General features: G+C 33.5%; 1 protein-coding gene across 1 annotated transcript in view; it reads right to left on the bottom strand.

Annotated features, from left to right (window-relative positions):
- Positions 1–20,442, bottom strand: part of LOC126891329 (gustatory receptor for sugar taste 64a-like) — a 41,208-nt gene that overhangs the window by 1,304 nt on the left and 19,462 nt on the right. Inside the window, exons 3-4 of the mRNA XM_050660506.1 lie at positions 7,385–7,547; positions 2,240–2,329 (exon numbers count right to left, since the gene is read on the bottom strand). Of these exons, the coding sequence (XP_050516463.1) occupies positions 2,240–2,329; positions 7,385–7,547 (253 nt within the window). The remainder of the gene's footprint in view (positions 1–2,239; positions 2,330–7,384; positions 7,548–20,442) is intronic.

Below are 20,442 nucleotides of genomic sequence, written 5' to 3'. Positions count from 1 at the left end.
CGGAGATTGGACATTCTTTATGAAACTCCCTCTATAAGCAAAACTATATCTCTACCTATAAGGAAAAAAAGAAGAAGAAAAAACGACAAAAAATGTGTTAATCAGTGAAAAATTTTTTCGAACTGTGAATAGATGGCGCTATAATTGGGAAAAAGTAATTATCCTGATACCATAGGTAAAATTATAGAAACGGTCTAATATCTCACGAAATACACTTCCAAATGAGAAACCAAAAACCAGATTTTTAGTCTTTTTCGAAAACCTACCGAATAACACTAAACATGACTCTCCAACCCACCCCCTGGACGTGGGGTAAGGGGTAACTTTAAAATCTTATATAGCAACCCCCACTTTTTATCGCAGATTCGGATTCGTCATAAAAAATTAAGCAACATTTATTCGAAACATTTTTTAAAATTTCTGATAGATGACGCTAATAAATCGTTTTTTTTTTTCAATTAAAGCGCCATCTATTATAAATTCTAAAAAATGTTTGAAATAAATGTTGCTTAATTTTTCATGACGGATCCGAATCTGTAATATGGGGGTTGCTATATAAGATTTTAAAGTTACCCCCCACCCCACCTCCAGGGGGTGGGTTGGAGGGTCACGTTTGGTGTTATTCGAAAGGTTTTCGAAAAAGATTAAAAATCTGTTTTTTAGTTTCTCATTTGGAAGTGTATTTCGTGAGATATTAGACCGTTTCTATAATTTACCTATGGTATCAGGATAAATCGTTTTTCCCAATTATAGCGCCATCTATCCACAGTTCGAAAAAATGTCTTGAATAAAAGTTGCTTACTTTTACGGTTTTTTAAGGTTTTACCTTTTTAGGTTCCTGAGGTTAAAATAGACCGATTTAAGCTAACTTACCTTAGTACAAAGTTTATAATAACCGAGATACAGGGTGTCAAATTTAAACTTTTTTTTTATTTATTATTGAATATTTCGTGACAGGCATGAGATATCAACACAAAATTTGGTATGTGGGGGTTTTTCGGGACGAGAAAACTAAATTCCGTACCAGAAGTTATGTGTTACCCAGAGGGCGACACATACGCCTTTCAGCACTCATTTAATACGTTAAATTTTTTTTATCCGTCACTCGGTATAATTTTGACATTAAAATTTTTATTCCCCTATTAGTTTTACCTACCTAAAAAGGGTATACCTTTTTCATCTCCCTAAACTCAACCGTTAACGAGATAAACGCATTATTTTAAATCTGCGGTGCAACATAATTTCTAGCATAATATCTTTGTAGTTACACCAGAAAAATAACTTAAAGCCATAAAATTATCCAAAAATGTATCGCAAATTTCTTCAAATGGAATTTGCGATAAAATGACATAAATTTGAGAACTGGCACAATTATTATGGTTTTAAGTTATTTTTCGGGTGTAACTACAATGATATTATGCTAAAAATGATGGTGTATCGCAGATTTAAAATGCGTTTATGTCGAAAACGGTTGAGTTTAGGGAGATGAAAGAAGTATACCTTTTTTAAGTAAAACTATAGGTGAATAAAAATTTTAATGTCAAAATTATACAGAGTGAGGGATAAAAAAATTGAACGTAATAAATGAGTGCTGAAAGGCGTAAGTGGCGCCCTCTGGGTAATACATAATTTTTGGTAGGTAATTTAGTTTTCTCGACCCAAAAAAACCCCACATACCAAATTTCATGTTGTTATCTCATACATGTCATGAAATATTCAATAATAAATAAAAAAAAAAGTTTAACTTTGACACCCTGTATCTCGGTTATTATAAACTTTGTACTAAGGTAAGTTAGCTTAAATCGGCCTATTTTAACCTCAGGAACCTGAGGTTAAGCTATGGCCCATTTTTTACCAAACACCCTGTATATTATTAACAACAGTACTATGTATTTGCAGGAATAATGTGAAAATTTTGAATTGTGTACTTTTTGGAAAAAAACCTAATCAAAATATATTTTTTTTTATTGAGAAAAACTTGTTATCGTAGCATCATGGGGTATACAGGGTGATTGATTAGTAGGGTAAAGCTCAATAGCTCCGCTATAATAATAGATAGCAATAAAGGTTAATAACAAAAATTTTAGCCACCTTTGAGCTTCACATTACAAAATTAGTTAGAATGTTACAGGGTGTTCGATAACACAGTGGCAGACCAAACTTATGTTTTTTAAATAGAACACCCTATATTTTATTTTAAATTCGAAATCCTGTGTATTGCTTTCTTTATCCTACTCACCTGAAACAAAAGACCCCTCGTAACAACAAAATACTCGCCTCCAGATAATGAAGTATTTTGAGTATAGACTTGCAAAATAAATCTTTGTGACTAAAACATACAAAAGGTTTAGGAAAAAATAAAAAAAATAAAATTAATAGCCATTTTCATCTCGTTGCAACACGAAGCCAAAGCCGTTTTATATTTCAGTTCGTTTAGAGAGCGCAACAAGCACTCTGACCGAACGATTTCAAAACTCGTTTTAGATTTTTATCAGAGAATGTATATGTTGTATTCTCTGCTGAAAAGCTAAAAGCTACAGTGGGTGATCATATTATTAGAGCCACCTAGTAAAATTCAATGTTTTAGAGGAAGGGTATATATTATGTAATTGAGCTGTATCATTAGTCCATGTGGTGAGACCGCTCCCGTCTGGAAAAATTTCTGATTCGGTTTCTTTGTGGATTCCTATTCAAAAATGTCCTCTTAAACAAATCTAAAGGGTGCCGGGCGGAATTTTTGGGCAGAAATTGTTTAAACAATGTTTTTAAACAAATACAAAAGATCACGGTTTTTTGCTCCGGAATATATTTTTCGATTTTGTGGGTCATTCTGAACAAGAAAGGTATCTTGTAAATTTTCTCAGAAATTGATAGTTTTCGAGTTATAGGCGATTTAATATCTGAAAAATGCGAAAATACGCATTTTCGAGGCTTAAAAACTCATATTCAAATTAGTATTTTTAAGGTTGCCAGATACTTAAATTGAAGACTAAATATTCAGCTTCAAAATTCTGAAGAGTGATCGCGTCTAGCTTTAATTTATACCGTTGTTTTTTAATTGTTAAATATACGTGTTTATCCGATTTTTTTGCCGGTGCGGTTACGCTACGTTTCAAAAATCTCCTATTTTCCTCCGAAAAATGAGTTTTCTAGATTCTTTGGGACATTCTAAATAAAATAAGTTTCTTGACATTTTTCTCAAAAGTTAATAGTTTTAAAGTTATAAGCGATTTAAAATTCGATGCGTTTTTTTTTGTCATTTTTCGGATTTTAAATCGCTTATAACTTAAAAACTATTACCTTTTGAGAAAAATGGCAAGAAACTTATTTTATTAAGAATATCATAAAGAATCTAGAAAAAATATTTTTCGGAGGAAAATAGGAGATTTTTGAAATGGTGCGCGCCGCACCGGCAAAAAAATCGGATAAACAATTAAAAAACAACGGTAAAAATTAAAGTTAGACGCGATCACTCTTCAGAATCTTGAAGCTGAGTGTTCAGTCTTCAATCTAAGTATCTGGCAACCTCAAAAATACTAATTTAAATATGAGTTTTTAAACCTCGAAAATGCGTATTTTCGCATTTTTCAGATTTTAAATCGCCTATAACTCCAAAACTATCAATTTCTAAGAAAAATTACAAGAAACCTTTCTTGTTTAGATTGTCCCAAAAAATCTAAAAATATATGTTTCAGGGCAAAAAAATATGATCTTTTGTATTTGTTTAAAAAAAAATTTTAAACCATTTCTGCCCAAAAATTCCGCCCAGCATCCTTCTGATTTCTTTAAAGGGGCCATTTTTGAATAGGAATCCACAAAGAAACCGAATCAGAAATTTATTTCAGACGGGAGCGGTCTCACCACATGGACTACATATATTAATTCATTTGTTTCCATTTAGCTGTCTTGTTACACTTTATGAAAGTGCAATAAATAGTCTGACAATAGTGGCAACACGCATGTGTGGCAAGGCGTGACTCAGATGGCATTGTTTGTCAGTTCCATAGATAAGGTATATATAAGTAGAATAGATAGGCAACTCTTTAATACGTAAAATTGCAATGTATACAGCGCCCTCTGTCCGGTTTAGTCATGAACTAAATGGACAATGGCGGGAATTTTAAACGTTCAAATAAGCTTTGTTGCTAATTATTGTAGTAAAACAAGATTCTATAACATAATGCAAATTATAAAAATAATCGACAATTGTTTCTTACATTAGCGATTATTTTTTGTAATTTGCATCACATTATGGAGTCTTTTACTGCAATTATAAATATAGTTCATACAATAGGAAAGGTAGAAAAACAAAATTCAAAAATTAAAATATTTATTTAAAAAATTAACGGCACAATTTACAGGAAAGTACCAAAATTAAAGCTCATAATAAAATTAAAATATTTCCAGTATCTTTTTGTAACATTGCCGAGTTTATAAACACATCAATCCTGACATTAAGGCAGCGCCGAAATTAACACAAAATTTTTAAATTACATGGATGTAAAGTAACCCAAAAGAATATTCCTTACTTCTCAGTCCTGTTTGGTACACAGCATTTAAATACCATTGATTCAAAAATTTGCACACAAACTGAATATTTTACTTTATAGTAAGAGAACAAAAGTCTTTGTTATATATAGCTAATCTATAAGTAAAAAGTAAAAAAACAATTTAATAAAATAAATCCAAACACGTATGTAAACAAACAACGATGTCATCAGATGCCATTGACAAGACAAAATAAAATGACATTTCTGCACAGCGTTGCCACATTTTATTTAGAAAATCTACTGTAAGTCTGTAAGTTTAGCTAAAATCTACTAAATCAAAAACTAAAATATACTATAAAACTTTATTAACGTATTTGTATATAATTTAGGACTTTTTATAATAAAAACAACAGCTGACTAACTAGAAATTAATATAATATGAATATTTGTAAAAAAAACCAAACTTTTTTAGATTGTAACTGGGAAAAAACTATAATTAATTTTTATCAGTTTCATATTTAATATTTGTATATAATATTTTTTCATCCACTGATTTCTGCATGTCAGGATCAAATTCTTCACACAATTCTTTCGCATTTTACATTGGAAACACGTAAACACAACATTTTTTTGTTTTGCAAAGTTACATATGCTTAGATATTTTAGTTTTCCATCGTTAGCTTCTAATAGGCTCACCGAATGCCATAACTCTTCAATGACACCTGATATACTGCTTGCACTGCTAGATACTTGAAATCTGCAAGTTTGTTGAAACTGCACCAGAATCCAGTTTCATTTCTCTGTAAAGGCCGCGTCCCACCATCAAATGATTTGATCAAACTGGTTTGAGCAAACTGAAAGTGACAGTTAGTGACGTCACATCCTGAGTGTTCATTGTGGATAATATTGAAAAATTTTAATTTTAAATTAAGTACAAACAAGTTAAGGCCGCTTCCCACCATCAAACAATTTGATCAAACTGGTTTGAGCAAACTGAAAGTGACAGTTAGTGACGTCACATCCTGAGTGTTCATTGTGGATAATAATGAAAAATTTTAATTTTAAATAAAGTACAAACAAGTTAGGCAACTCAATACAAAAAATTTGATCAAACTAGACTGATAGTGAGAGCACAGATTTTTAGAATTTCAAAAAAACTGCAATTGTGACGTCACTTTGACGTACTTCCGGAGTTTGCTCAAACTGTTCGATCAAATTATTTGATGGTGAGACGCGGCCTTTAGACAACTCAATTCAAAAAATTTGATCAAACTAGACTGATAGTGAGAGCACAGATTTTTAGAATTTCAAAAAAACTGCAATTGTGACATCACATTGACGTACTTCCCGAGTTTGCTCAAACTGTTTGATCAAATTATTTGATGGTGAGACGCGGCCTTTAAATTCATCATCTACGTCCTGAATCTTATTTTCGGTAATGACATTGGGAAATTGTAACAAAATGTCTGAAAACTAATTTAGAAATGGGGTAAATACTATAAAAAGCAAATTTTATTTCAGCCATAACAAAATGTTGAAATATACCAAAAATTTACTAAAAATACTAGAATTTTTTAAATAATATCAAAAATCTACCAAAAAAGTAGAAATCTACTAAATGTGGCAACGCTGTTGCAGTTTCTGCAGATGCAATGACATGCGCATTTGGAAAAGTCTTTAGTGGCACCACCTTTCCAGTTTAGTAAAGAATTAAAGAGAATGAACCGTAATTGCCATTAAGGATAACAGTGCATGGTCAGTTCTGCCCAGCCTAGCTTGCAACTCGTGTGCCTATTATTTTGTATTCGGTGTTTAGAGTTAAAATAAACTTTGAGAGTTTCCACTGCTCTCTAGTGATATTCTGACAGTCCTATACTATGTTTTGTGAATTTAGTAAAAATTGCGTGTTCGTTACACTAGTGGTACCAGAACATCATGGCAAAGGCCAAAGACATCTCACCAAGGAAAATAGCAGAAATAAAAACTTTAATATTCAATACTAATCACTTCAACAGAAACATGGCATCCATTTCTAAAATTTCAAAGGCAACGTGGACCGTATAAAGAAAAAATTTACATACCATTATTAAACAAAATAAAATTTTCTGAGGTGGCTCTAATAATATAATCACCCACTGTAAGTTTTGAAAATGTTCGGTCAGAGTGCTTGTGGCGCTCTCTAAACGAACTGCAATACAAGCTGGCTTTGGCTTCGTATCGCAACGAGATGAAAATGGTTATTCATTTTTATTTATATTACTTAGTATTAGATACTCCCATCTGAGTATGAAGGGTTCCATTGTCGTTGAATTTTTTCCGCTCTAGACAGATGGGATGTGAATTGCAAATTATAGAATTCCCTCATGTTCTTTTGCTCCAGCATCTGCTTGGCTTCCATTTTTAGAAGCCACGGAGGTATAACCAGAAAATGGTCCCAAGAAAGTTTCTAATTTAATATTATTTTATATTTTATTAAGGTGAAAACTTTGACTTGTAGGAAAAAAGTTGATTGTAAAATAAACTATTCTTTCTCAGCATTCAAATTATACTTAAAAACTTTTTTGAGATAGATAGTTGATAATCGCGTTTCAAGTATTGATTAAGTTCAGATTTAGAAAATTATAGAAAATTAAATATTTTGTATAGGATAGGTATCTCAATTACTGACTTTCTTGATGTCTATTGTAAAATTCACACTGGGAGTGCAGTACGGTTAAGATAGGAATACGCATTCAGTGTTGCCACAGTTCCTGTGCGACGCTCTTGAGGGAGCAATCAACAACTGGTGAAGACCGAAAACCCTGTGCGTTTATTCCCCATGAGAAATGTATTGCCCTATCTTAGCCGTACTGCACTCTCAGTGTGAATTTCTCTCTAGAGGAAGATTTACCTACCTCTAAATTAAAGGCTTCATTTCTTAGAGAAACCAAATAGCTTAGGGGCTTTTTAGACTCTAATTCAACCATAGATCCATAGTAAATAACAAAGATTGTTCTTGATAGTAGTAATCCGAATGAGTACATGAAATAGCACTGATCTACAATAGTTCTTCTTGTCCTAAAAACATGCAAATTAGTAACATGAAAAATTCTTGTTCTAAAAATAGGTGTAGGTATATGTAATATGGTAGAGGAAACGCACCAAATTTGAGACACTTTTTTTGAAAAACAAATATAAAACAGAATATTCAAAAGTTTTTAAAACATTTATATCGAACACTTAAATTTAAGGTTTCTACAACACAACAAAAAATAAATAAAGCGAATAAGACATATGTTTTGCAAAAAAAATACATTTAATTTTTTTGCGACATTTAATATTAAAAATAAAAGGTCACCTAATTTGAGATAGCCAGGTATCCAAATTTGAGACAGGTACCCCAATTTGAGATACTATTCAAAAAAGCCCTTTCCTTCGCAGAAAAGGCAAATAAATGTGCTGGACTTTATTTCTCCACAGTCTTCATGTGCCCACCTGCCACATTGGTAACACATCGCCCATTGTTCTCCATATTTATCGTTGGAAAATTTTCCGGTGCAAAATAAACATTCCGCGTCGTTTTCTCCACTTTCGTCGGATGATGAATCAGCTAATGGAAAGTCTTCGCTGCTATCTGAACTTGAACTCGAAGAAACTTTCCGTTTCCTTCTTGATGTTTTGCCTTTTGATGTAGAAGGTTGACCTACGTCTTCGTGTACTGCTATTTCTTCTTCGGACGTTGCTGTTTTTTCTGATCTAACACTTTTTGTTGAATTGTTTTTTTCTGGAGCTAATACACAATCCAAGTTTAGCTAGGGTACTAGTTTTTTTGCTTTTTTCTTCTGCAAACTTTGCTCTAATTCTTCTTTGTAGGGTGTTAGAGTAATTACTGAAGCCTTTCCTGATCTGGCATGTGGCTTTTTAGTGGTGTCTCTCTTGTATGCAGGGATCGGACAGATGTCTTTCGGAGACACAAGTTGTTAATGAGGTAGTGGTGGACTAGGAGTTCTATGTTCTCGCATTGGATGATTTGGTTGTTCATGGTTTGGTTCTGTTATTTGTTCGTCCCTTTCGTTTTGTGTTTCCAAGTGCTCTTGAATTCCAAATTCAAAGTCCCTAAAAATTGTCCCTACAAATAGGGACCAGTCTGGTTTTTCGGAAACCATTGCAAGATATTTCCATCGTCGCAGCTTTGTTATACGCTTTACAAAAAATACTGGCAATGGCATAAGGCGACACAACACGCAACTGATTTTCTCTAAGACAGTTTTCTATTTCTTGTGCGTAGTAAGTTTTCAGAGGTGCCATAAAAGCAACATCCAACGGTGCATTTTATGTGTAGAATGTGGTGGGAGGCAAATAATCGTCACATGATTCTGTTTGGCCAAATCTATTAGACCAACGTTTCTCGTATGAGAATAGTGGCCATCAAGGACGAGAAGAACAGGGTCTGCAGCTGAAGGTTTAGTGAAATGTTGTAGCCATCTAGTGAAAATATCGGCCTGTACCCAACCTGACACATGGCATTCTGCGACTGCTCCAGTGGGAGCTCCTAGCATCAACTCTGTTTTCATATTTTTTCTAGGGAAGATTAAAAATGGTTGTACGAAAACTCCTGCAGCATTCATACATGTAATAACAGTAATCAGCTTGCTCCTTTCTGCTGAAGTAAGTGACGAAACCTGCTTCTTCCCTCTCATAGAAATGACTTTGCTATGTTTGTGCTGAACAATTGTAATACCTGCTTCGTCTACATTGAATATACGTTGTGCAGGGTTAGTAAGCTTAAGATATTCTGGTTCATACAGGTCAAAGAACTTGGATACATTTTCATGAGTAAACGATTTTACTCGAGTAGATGACATTCCCTGAGGAGTACGCATTGAAAGCGTCGGATGCCTTTTCAGAAAGAGTCTCAACCATTTCTTTCCGGCTGATTTTTTTACTACGCTAAATGGATGTGGTATTAGTTCCGTATTGCAAGTTGAAATGCCAGTCGTTTTATATCACGCGCTCTTAGCCCGAAATGACGTTGCTCCATAGTAGGGCATACTCAATCAACTCATTTTTTAATTCCAAAGGAAGAATAGGTCGGCGGCCAATTGATATCCCGACGAGTTCTTCTGGAATCTTGTCTGATTTCACATATCGTTCTAAGGTACCTTTTGGTACCCCAAAAACTTTTAAGGCCTTCAAATAGCCCATCTCTCTATTTCTTACTGTATTTACCCGTATCATATCATTTGCATTCCATTGCTAATTGAAAAACACAGTTAGGATTGGCAAGCCAAATAAAAATGTTCACAGGGCTCTGAAAGTAATTCTAAATAACCAAGAAGAGGCTCAGCTTGTTATTCGTGCCAGATCTAACCTTAAAGGAAGACATATATACATAGAACAGGACCTAACAAAAATTCAGGCAGATGCTGAGGCTAAGGTTAGAGCTGAATTTAGAACACGAGTAACTAATGGTGATAAAAATATTCGTATTGTGAACCATCAAGGTGTCCCAAAGATTATTCAAAAAAACTAATTAGCTCTCCAAACACAAATAGTATCTCTGTTTATTACTAAAATACACAAGGTTTAAGAACTAAGTTAGGTGATCTTTTGCATAATATACCAGCATGTCAACATGACATATATGTCTTGACAGAAACTTGGTTACATAACGGCATTAACGATTCTGAACTGAGTTTTACTGATTTTAACATATTCGCACACGTCGTGGAATAATGTAACATCTCCAAAAAGTAGTTTTTAGACAATTGAAGGTTAAAGATTTTGTTTTTCTAGTTAAGGTGTGTAGTAGTTACTGTTATTGATTTTTAACCGGAATCTTATTTTAAAGTGTCAATTATTGTTTTCTTGGTTTGCTAATGAATATTATTTAATTGTCTTTTAATCAAAAATGATAAAATTTTACAGATTTATTTCAAATTTCGTAGTTGTTACAGTATTCTCTGAATGAATTTATTGTGTTTTTGGAATATTATCGTGTTTCTAAGACGATTCTATTTTATTTTTAAGTTATCACGCGCATCGATCAAAAATAATAGTAGTCATTTCTGTCATTGAATGATATAATAAAGCGAGAACAAATTAACGATATTTTTAAAAAATGAATTTATTTTTGATAAAAGTAAACAAATAAACAAAACAGAAAAACTATTATGAATTTAAATTGAGGAACAGAAACAACAGTAATATTCTAAAAAATGGCAACAAAAATTTTTTCATACCTTTTAACAAGTAACTTTAGTCGTTTGTAACGAGTAATTTAAATAAAAACTTAAGGTACAAAAATAACACATTTCTAAAAATAGCGAGGCAGTCTTGAAAATCATTACAAATTTTGTTCTATACCCTAAGACTATTATAAAATTCGTAGTAGGTCCTTTTAACGTTAGTTATTGTCCACCAAGTACACGAGATCTTTTTTTTTTTGTTTGGAGATATGGGAATGGGCGCATTGTACGCTTTCTTTACGGTCCAAGTTTTAGTTTTTTCTTTCCTGCACAGACAAGGGAATTGCAGATGATCTTGTATTTTTTTTGAGTTGATTTTTAAATGTATCTAGTTCTTCAAAGTCATCAGCGAGGTAGGATGTCTTATACAAAAATTTGAAGGGGTGGTTGTCTTGTGAAAACTATAAAACTTTGATATCATAAAATGGTAAATTCTCATTTTTTCCGTTTTTCTTAGAATTGTCACCAATCTCATTTTCAAAAGCTTTAGTGCTCTTCTTTGCTGTTCTCATAATATAAAAATACTGAGAAAGGACATAAATGCCGCCAGATTTTAAACTTCTTCTAATTTCTTTTTCGATAACCGAGTGTGCGTTATCCCCTTCATTTTGGGTATGCTCCTTAAAAATATTTATGCTCAATCGTTTTTATATTGTCGAAGACACAGAGGCTGTACATGTACATCATTAATATGTGTGTGTTTTTCTGCAGACCTCCACAATTGTCTGTGTAGAATACAAAACTTATATCTTGCTCATTTTTCCAGTTAGCTAGTTTTTCAATATATTTAAACACTGACGTTCCGATCTCGATGGCTCCTAGATTGGCTTCGCCCTCGTGCCACACGTGGCAACTAGTCATTACTTTTAAGATCGTAGATAGTTCAATTATACGTCGATAATTTCGATCGGTAATAAAATACCGATACATTGCCCCTAGGCGTCGGAAGGGCAGCTTGGAGGTCATAAGCACAGACAAATTTATATTTGTCTGGGTCCGTTTTGTCTTTCTCTTTCTGCTTTCTTGCTTCTTTTTTTTTGATCCAGGTGATTGTTGTATTGTGTATTATTGTGTTTAGAATTTTCGTATTGTGTACAAAGTTCGCACTGATCCTTTTTTGGTATAAAAAAAAGATACGTTGAGCTCATTGAATATTTCAAAAAGGTTGTCCGACTCCCAAATGGTTTTTTTAGTTCCTTACATTTATCCACATGGTCGCGATATATTTGGGCGATGGTCCGCTCTCCTTCGATGTCCGAATATAATTTATGTGGGCGCGAATATCTTCCTTGATACTGTTGGAGAGTTTACTATGATTACCATGTTTTCCACGGTTATCAGTTACAAGAATACCATCAACAAGTTTTTTTCTAACTGTCGTGACTGTGGTTGAGGAAATAGAAAGAGTCACACAAAAAAACCGTTTGCAAACACGAATGTCATTTCCGTTTATTTTAAAATAATATGCGACCTTTCCGAGACTTGTTTTATTCTGGAGAAGCAGTGAAATGTCTTTAATGTGACGGCTTATGAAATCTCGCTGCTTTTGCACATATCCGAAATGCCAATATTTTTGGAAAAGTTTAAAACGTTCGTGTTCAGAAATTTTGGTCGTACATTTATGAATGCAGTTTGTACATCCTGCTCCCATTTTTCTTGAAGGAACAAGTTTTTTTGTAGACTTAGAAGTGTACTTTTTTCCCAGGTTTCGTCTTTTTTTTGCAACATTTGATTTCCAATTTTCAGGGGTCGCTCATCGTTTTCTTGTTTTTTTTACGGAGACATCTTTTTCATTTCCTTCATCTGTAATCAAAATCATGTTCGAAATCAGAAAAAATATTATAACCTAAATATTAATTTACCTTCACTCTGCATCGCTGTCATCAACCGGCGATGTAGAATTTATTCGACTCGTGGTGCTGCTAGATTAAAAGCAGGAGGATGATGAACCGCTGGTTGAGCTGGAAGACGATAATAGCTCGTTCACTAGATTTTTTCTGACTTTGGAATCATTTTTTGATGTTTCTACAAGTTCAACATTTTCATCAGGAAATGTTGATTTTAAGATTTGGAGTGTGTCCTGGTTAATAGTCGTGAAAACATTGTCTGTCTCAAAAGGAAAAGGTGCCAAAATATCTCCATCTTTAACGGAATACTGCTCTTTTACTGTTGTATTATTATCGTGTTTTATTTCTGGGACAATAAGTTTTTGATTTGGCGGTTTAAGGTTAACCATCTCCAAAAGTTTTGCACTTCGCGAACTCTTTTATTAACAAATTCAAAATGATAATTATTATTATTATTATAACCCACCTAAAATATACCATGATCGTCCGTGAAACAACGCTACTTCTCAATAACCAAGTAAAAATATATAATAATCGTCCGCGAAACACTGTAATTTTTCAATAACTAACTAAAAATACATAATAATCGTCCGCGAAACACCGTAACTTCTAAAGGAGCTTGGGCGAATTGTCCGGCAGTCTAGAGTGACTTTTTGAATATAGTATTCTACGGACGCGGGCGGGCTTTCCCCACAATGGCAAAAGTGTAACAAGCGCCATCACTTGGACTACCGTTGAAGCAATATTATCTCAGTCTTTCGCAGATAATTTACTCACAAACTCGAGTTGAATGGCGTAATAAACTCATATTTACAAATTTTGAGATGTTACTGTATTCCTCGACGGGTGCGATATATCGTTGTGACCGCTCTGCTAACACCAGTGTCTTCAAGAGAGGAGGAGTGCTAATAGCTGTACACAAGTCAATACCAATTACTCGTCTCCAAGTACCAGATAGTATTGAACAGGTGTTCATTAAGGCTGGATCCAGTGTTTTTAGTTTTATATTAGGAGCAGTCTATTTACCTCCCAACTCTCCGGCAAAGTCGTATACCACTTTCTCTGAAACACTGGACTCGCTCGCTCTATTGATGCCTAAGTTAAGCCTACACATGGTTGGGGATTTTAATTTGCCTCATGCTCTCTGGCAAAATGGTCCCTTTAGTTCTGTTGCGACTGCAGGTGGAGCATCATTACAGGAAGTGCCTTGCATCCAGATTATGTCAAATGTTTGCAGTTTCCACAACCTTTTCCAATGTAGTCATCATGTTACAATACACAACAGTCTCCTAGATCTTTTCTTGACAAATGACCACCTAGCAGAAACGGAGCTAGCAGACTTTTTTCTGGTTCCTCCAGTCGTTCATCCACCACTCTCAATTACCATTAAATTTAACCTATCTTATGATGAACCTGAACTAAGTTTGATGGTTACTACAGAGATTTCAGGTCTGCAAACTATCAGAATATTTCCTTATTCCTAGACCAGTTTAATTGTGACATTTTGTTTATTAACGCGAATCTCGAGTCTAGTTAAATATATTTTATGAAATTGTTTTTATAGCTATAGATAAATTTGTACCATTGAAGAAGTTTTCAGCCAGAAAATTCCCAATATGGTTCTCTCAGGATCTAAAAAATTGTATCATCTTAAAGAAAAAATTACACAAAAAATATAAGTCAACTGGTTCTTTGAATGACTATTGGGAGTTTTCTAGGGTTAGACAATTGTGCAAGGATCTGACTCGGGAATGCTACTCACAATATGTTCAGTCAACCGAAACAGCTATATCTTCTAATATCAAGAAATTCTGGTCTTTTGTTAATAACAAAAGAAAAAATAGTGCTTTTCCTAATGGACTTAAATATCTCGACAAGTATTGTACCTCGGGCAAAGATATTGCAAATCCTTTGTTCTTAAAGGAATGCAGTTTTAACCTTTCCAGGCCATTGTATTACATATTTAATTGTTCCCTTCAAACTGGTGTTTTTCCAGATTACTGTAAAAAAAGTTTTCTTAAGCCTATATAAAGACGGGGATAAATCTCTCGTCAATAATTATCGTCCTATTAGCGTCCTTGGTGTGATACCCAAAGTGTTTGAGAGTCTGGTTTGTGACTTTTTAACTCCTTTACTTGAGCCCAAACTTATAGATCAACAATTTGGGTTTAGACCCCATAGGTCTACTGAGCTTAACCTCTTAACATTTGTAGATTTTTTGTTTGACTCCCTTGAGGGGGGGGTATCAAGTGGATACAATTTACACTGATTTCTTCAAGGCGTTCGATAGGGTGTCTCATGGTATGTTGCTCCATAAGCTCAGAATGATTAATGTTGTTGAACCATTGATTTCTTGGTTTGGCAACTATTTGTCTAATCGTAGACAGATAGTAAAAATTGGCAATTTTCTTTCCAAATCAATTCTTGTTCCTTCAGGGCTTCCTCAAGGATCACATCTTGGGCCTCTTCTGTTTAACATTTTTATAAACGATACTCAGGAATGTTTTTCTTCTTCCCTTTTTTTGCTGTTTGCCGATGACTTAAAATTGAGCTGTCTGATTAAATCTCCCAATGACTGTGATAAACTTCAATATGAGTTAATCAATTTGTTGGACTGGTGTACAAGAAATGGGATGAGTCTGAATCCATCTAAATGCAAAGCCATTACGTTTTCTTGATCTAGATCCCCAATCCATTTTGAATACAAGATTGGACAGCATTGCCTAGAAACTGTACCTTTTATCAAGGACCTTGGTGTTACTTTGGATGCTACTCTACAACTTTCTGATCACCTAAATAATGTAGTCAACAAGGCATTTCAGATGCTTGGCTTTATCAGAAGAATCACACAGGATTTTACTGGGATTACCGCCTTAAAGACGCTTTATTGCTCTCTTGTCCGTCCCCATCTTGAGTATGCGTCCTGTGTATGGTCACTTTTTATCGTGTGGATATTGAGACCTTGTGTCGTGTTGAGCATAAATTCCTTAAACAGATTGCTTTCAAATTAAACATCTTGGACAACTACAATGATGCAGATTTACTTGCTACATTAAATATGCCACCCACTTCTATGCGTCATAAGAAGAGAGATCTTATTACTTTTTACAATATTCTTCATGGTAGAGCTGTTGCTTCTTCTTTGCCCAATAAAATTAATATACATGTTCCATCTAGACCTAGCAGATCTGCAGCTAGTTTTCATTACCCTATACATCGCACTAACTATGGATTTAACAACTTCATTTCAAGAACTGCCAGACTAGCCAATCAATATGGTAACATAGATTTCTTTGCAACCTTTGGCTCATTCTTGCGTCAGGTTTTTTGTACTCTTGACTTGAGTAATGGATATAGATAACTTTTTGTATTGCATTGTATAATAATACAGATTAACTTTTGGTATTGTAACCGTAGATATAGTCAGTGTAAGGATTTTAGAGTTTAACATTATTGTAATTGGGCTTGCCCGTTGATAAATAAAATAAAATAACAATACAGAATGCTAGCTAATAAAGCTTTTTCGTGCAAGTTCTATTCTGGTCTAAATTTCCTCATGAAATTAAAACAAAAAATATTAAACTATGTTTGATTTTCTGTTTAAAAATAAACATGTATAACATTTTCTTAGTCTAAAAAAATGTCTTTACGCCACAGGAGTCTTCCATAATATATCTATCAAAAGTTATATCAATATAATTTTTCTTTAAAGATGTTAACAAGAAGATAACCGAGTCGTTTTCGACCTTTTTCAATAATCACACTGTAACTAGCTAATGTGGGGTTAGCTATTATTTTAATAAGATAATAGATACTTTAATACTAGAGAGGCATTATTTACTATACAAGCATTCATTGAACGGTGTTGAGGTGTCAACTGTGACGTATTCATTCATATCCCAGGCAACCAAACGACGTTTTTATAACGTAGATAACACGTCATAAAAATGACCAATTGACGTGTTTCTATGACGTAGTACTGACGTTGAAAATCACGTGTATTTGTCTCATCGATTTGACGTCATAATTGTGACGATTTTAAAACGTAATCGTATCTACGTTTTTTTACGTCGGTAAAATCACGTCTTTAATACTTTCAAAAAGTGACCTCTTTCAGATGTTTCAAAATAGTATAAATAGTATAATAGGTAGATAACATGAAACCTATAGGCCTACGTCCCATGTGTCGAACTTGTTTAAGATCGCTTGTGCGCTAGACTAGAAGCAACATTGATTGTACCAGCCCTCACATTATAGAATTTTCACTAGTTATATATACCTACTTCCATCCATCCAATATATATACCTACTTACTGTGTCAAAACTGAAACAACTAAAAATATGAAACATAAATATAGAAAAAAAAACAAAAAATATGAAACTAATAAATAATTTATTAACAAATTATCCAGCATACTTAATATCTGAATTTAACGCTGTCTTAATATCTTCATTTAACGCTTAATTAAAAACAAATTAACATAACCTCAGATAGTTGTCAAGAAGAATTACTGCATTAAACTAACTCACTGAGCAAAAACGCATAAAAATCTTCATAATTTATACCTTTCTTTAACTAAATATATAAATGAAAAGTATTATTTTATCACACAAGATACAAACCGCGTATACAATAAATGAGAAATTTCTTATAAACATTTAGCGTTACCTATACCTAAACGAAATTGTTTGGAGTCAATACAAACAAGCAAGCTCCTCCCAATTTTGTGACGTCAGACTTAGGCTGTCTAAAGTTAAAACGTTTTTTAAACGTAATTTTAACGTCATTAATCTTACGTATTTAAAATCACCTACAAAAAACGTCTATTTGACGTACTGTTCAAACACGTGTTATTTTCAACCAAAAACTGACGTTTCCTCAACGTTATATGACGTCACTTGGTTGCCTGGGATGTCTGGTTAGCTTTGAGAAAACCTTCGACAAAAACACAGAAGGCTTGCAAACATATTACGAAACACAGAAATAGATGACCAGGATGTGAGAATCATTACCACACAATCACTTTGTTTTGTTGCCTGGTATGTCACCTTCGCTCATTCATCTCATTTAATAACTACTACAGTCAATTCCTTTGGTCTGCTACACATTTTACTATCTTTTCTTATTATTTTCATGTTACCTTTTTCTCTTTCGAAATAATTTTATTAGACTATACTAAACAATAGGGTACTGCAAACCTAAATCCATTAGCTTAAATTCAGTCTGTTGCCTTTTTCATTTTTCCGCCTAATATCAGGCAACCCACAATACTCAGCTATTTTAATTTAATTTCATATTAGTTCTTTTACATCATTCCTAATTCTGGTTAACATCTCTGTCATTTAAGATTATAAACTTGCACTAAAATTACATCAAACTTGGTTCAGTTTGTTCACTCCCCTACCATATACCACATCAAACTCATGGTTCACTATCTCAGATACTCAGTCATTCTAGATTCTCCATTACATATTGACACTAACACATAATTTATCCTATATTAGTTAGATATCATTCCATTATTCACCCACACATTAACCACTGCTGCTGGAAGCCTTCATGGTATTTTTCCTTGAATTATTTTATTCCATCCTAAACAACATAAAGTGTAATTAGATTTTGCTGTCACATATTTTATTCTCCTTTTCGTTACTAATTCATTACCTATTTTATTAATTCCATTGTTTACAATTATTTCTTTAATATTGTCATCTACTCTTGATCTGTATTCTTTTAGTTATTTTAACTTTAATTTTTCCACAATTTCCTTTACAATTTTAACAGACAGAATCATCATTACAACAGTATACAGCCAAATTTAAACATTCCTCATCATGTTAGGCAACCAACAGTACATATATCTATAACATTTAAAATTAAAATCTGCTTTATTTACCATCCAATCTCTCCACGTCAGATGCGGGAGCACGCCAAATAGAATTCTATTTTGCTGACGTCACAAAATAGAATTTTATAATGGAAGAATCGACGGATCCTAGGCAACGTGACGTCACTGAAATAGAATTCTATTTGGCGTGCTTCCGCACCAGGTCATTTATTGTTTACATATAGTATATACCTCATTCTATTATACTAAATTAAACTTTCACCTTTAAATTTTACAATCGATGACGTCACGCTTCTAACCGTGAAATATACCAATCTTATTTCCAACAAACCAAAAGTTTTTCTGGATTATAGAGTTGCTATTTTAGACTTTACAATATATTCTCAACATATTTTTAAACAGTTTTAATTATATTTTCAATCAGTTCACTACACAACTACACTTTTTGAAGTTCGTAACCAAAAATTGACTTTACCTTGTCTTGTCATGTCACTCTTTGTCATTCCTTTTCCTTTTATATCAGTTGGTCTGTGCCATGTCTGTGCTAACTGAAATGGCAAGTACCTAGTTTTTTCGAGCAGGGAAGCATGTTGTTCTTTAGGCACATACATAATTTAATCTATTAACATCGACTAGTAGTCAAATTATTTTATTAAAGTTTATAATGTAAGCCATATATTATGAAGTTACCACCTTCATTGGTGTGCTAGTTACAACTACTTTGCGGAATGTAAGTATTCTCCACATATTTTTCTCATTAACAGTCACAATTTTAACCTTTTTGCCTTAATCTAACGTGGAAATACTTCATTCCAGGCACTGAAGATGTTCTGTTCAGAACGAAAACGTTTTGCAATTCATGTGGATGACTTTTAGATAGTTTTTAAATAAACGATTTTATACCAAAATACAATTTGAAGTTTTTACTTCTGTATAGGTTTTTTTATCATTACCAATTTATGCTGATATCAGGAAGCCATAATTCGAGTAGACCAAAAAAATCTAAAGAGATTCCAATAAGAAACGGAGTACGACAAGAATGTGTACTATTCCCTCTACTTCTTAATATGTGCTCAGAAAGAAATGTTTAAAGAGGCACTAGAAAACATTAATGAAGGCATATCGATTAACGGGAACATGGAATGTCAGAACGCTAAATAGACCAGGAGCACAGAGGATCCTTCTACACGAACTGAAAAGATATAAAATAGGAATCACTGCAGTACAAGAAACTAAATGGTTGGGAAAAGGTATCCGGGACACTAAAACACACACTATACTGTATAGCTGTAAAGATGAAGGAAATAAAGAATTTGGAGTAGCCTTTATTGTAGATAATAAAATGAAGCACCTGATAACAGATTTTCAAGCCATCAATGAAAGAATCTGCAAGCTTAGGATAAAAACGCATTTCTTTAACATAACCCTTATAAATGTACACTGTCCCACAAATGAACAGGAAGAAGACACTAAGGTAGCCTTTTATCAAGATCTAGAACGAATCTATGACTCAATACCAAGAAACGACATTAAAATGGTGGTAGGCGACACAAACGCCAAGATCGGAAAAGAAGAAGAGTACATAGGGGTAATAGGGAAACATAGTTTGCATAGAGACACAAATGAGAATGGTCAGTTTCTAATAGATTTCGCAGCTGGAAAGAATATGATTATCAGTTCGACATGCTTCCCACATCGGGACATACATAAGGGCACTTGGATATCACCTGACGGAAACACAATAAATCAAATAGACCATATACTGACTGTTCAATCTCAAAGTAATCCCTTAATTTGTAATCTCACATTTTTTCTTAACTTCCTAAACTTTTATAGTTTCACCATGTATAATTGAAACATTGGGAAACATCGAGTAATATTTTAATAATTAGAGTCCATTCAACCTGCAAACTTAGTAAATTGCCAAATAATGTATTTTCCAATTGAACTTTAAGTTTTGCAATAGCTTCCTTTAAACTGTAGTTGCAACCTTTCAAAACGCAAGGTCCGTAGTTCGGTTGTCATGCAA

This window comes from Diabrotica virgifera, chromosome 9 (assembly GCF_917563875.1).
Source record: "Diabrotica virgifera virgifera chromosome 9, PGI_DIABVI_V3a".
Lineage (NCBI taxonomy): Eukaryota > Metazoa > Arthropoda > Insecta > Coleoptera > Chrysomelidae > Diabrotica > Diabrotica virgifera.
Note: the sequence above shows the minus strand (reverse complement) of the source record. Positions and strands in the feature narration are given on the sequence as shown.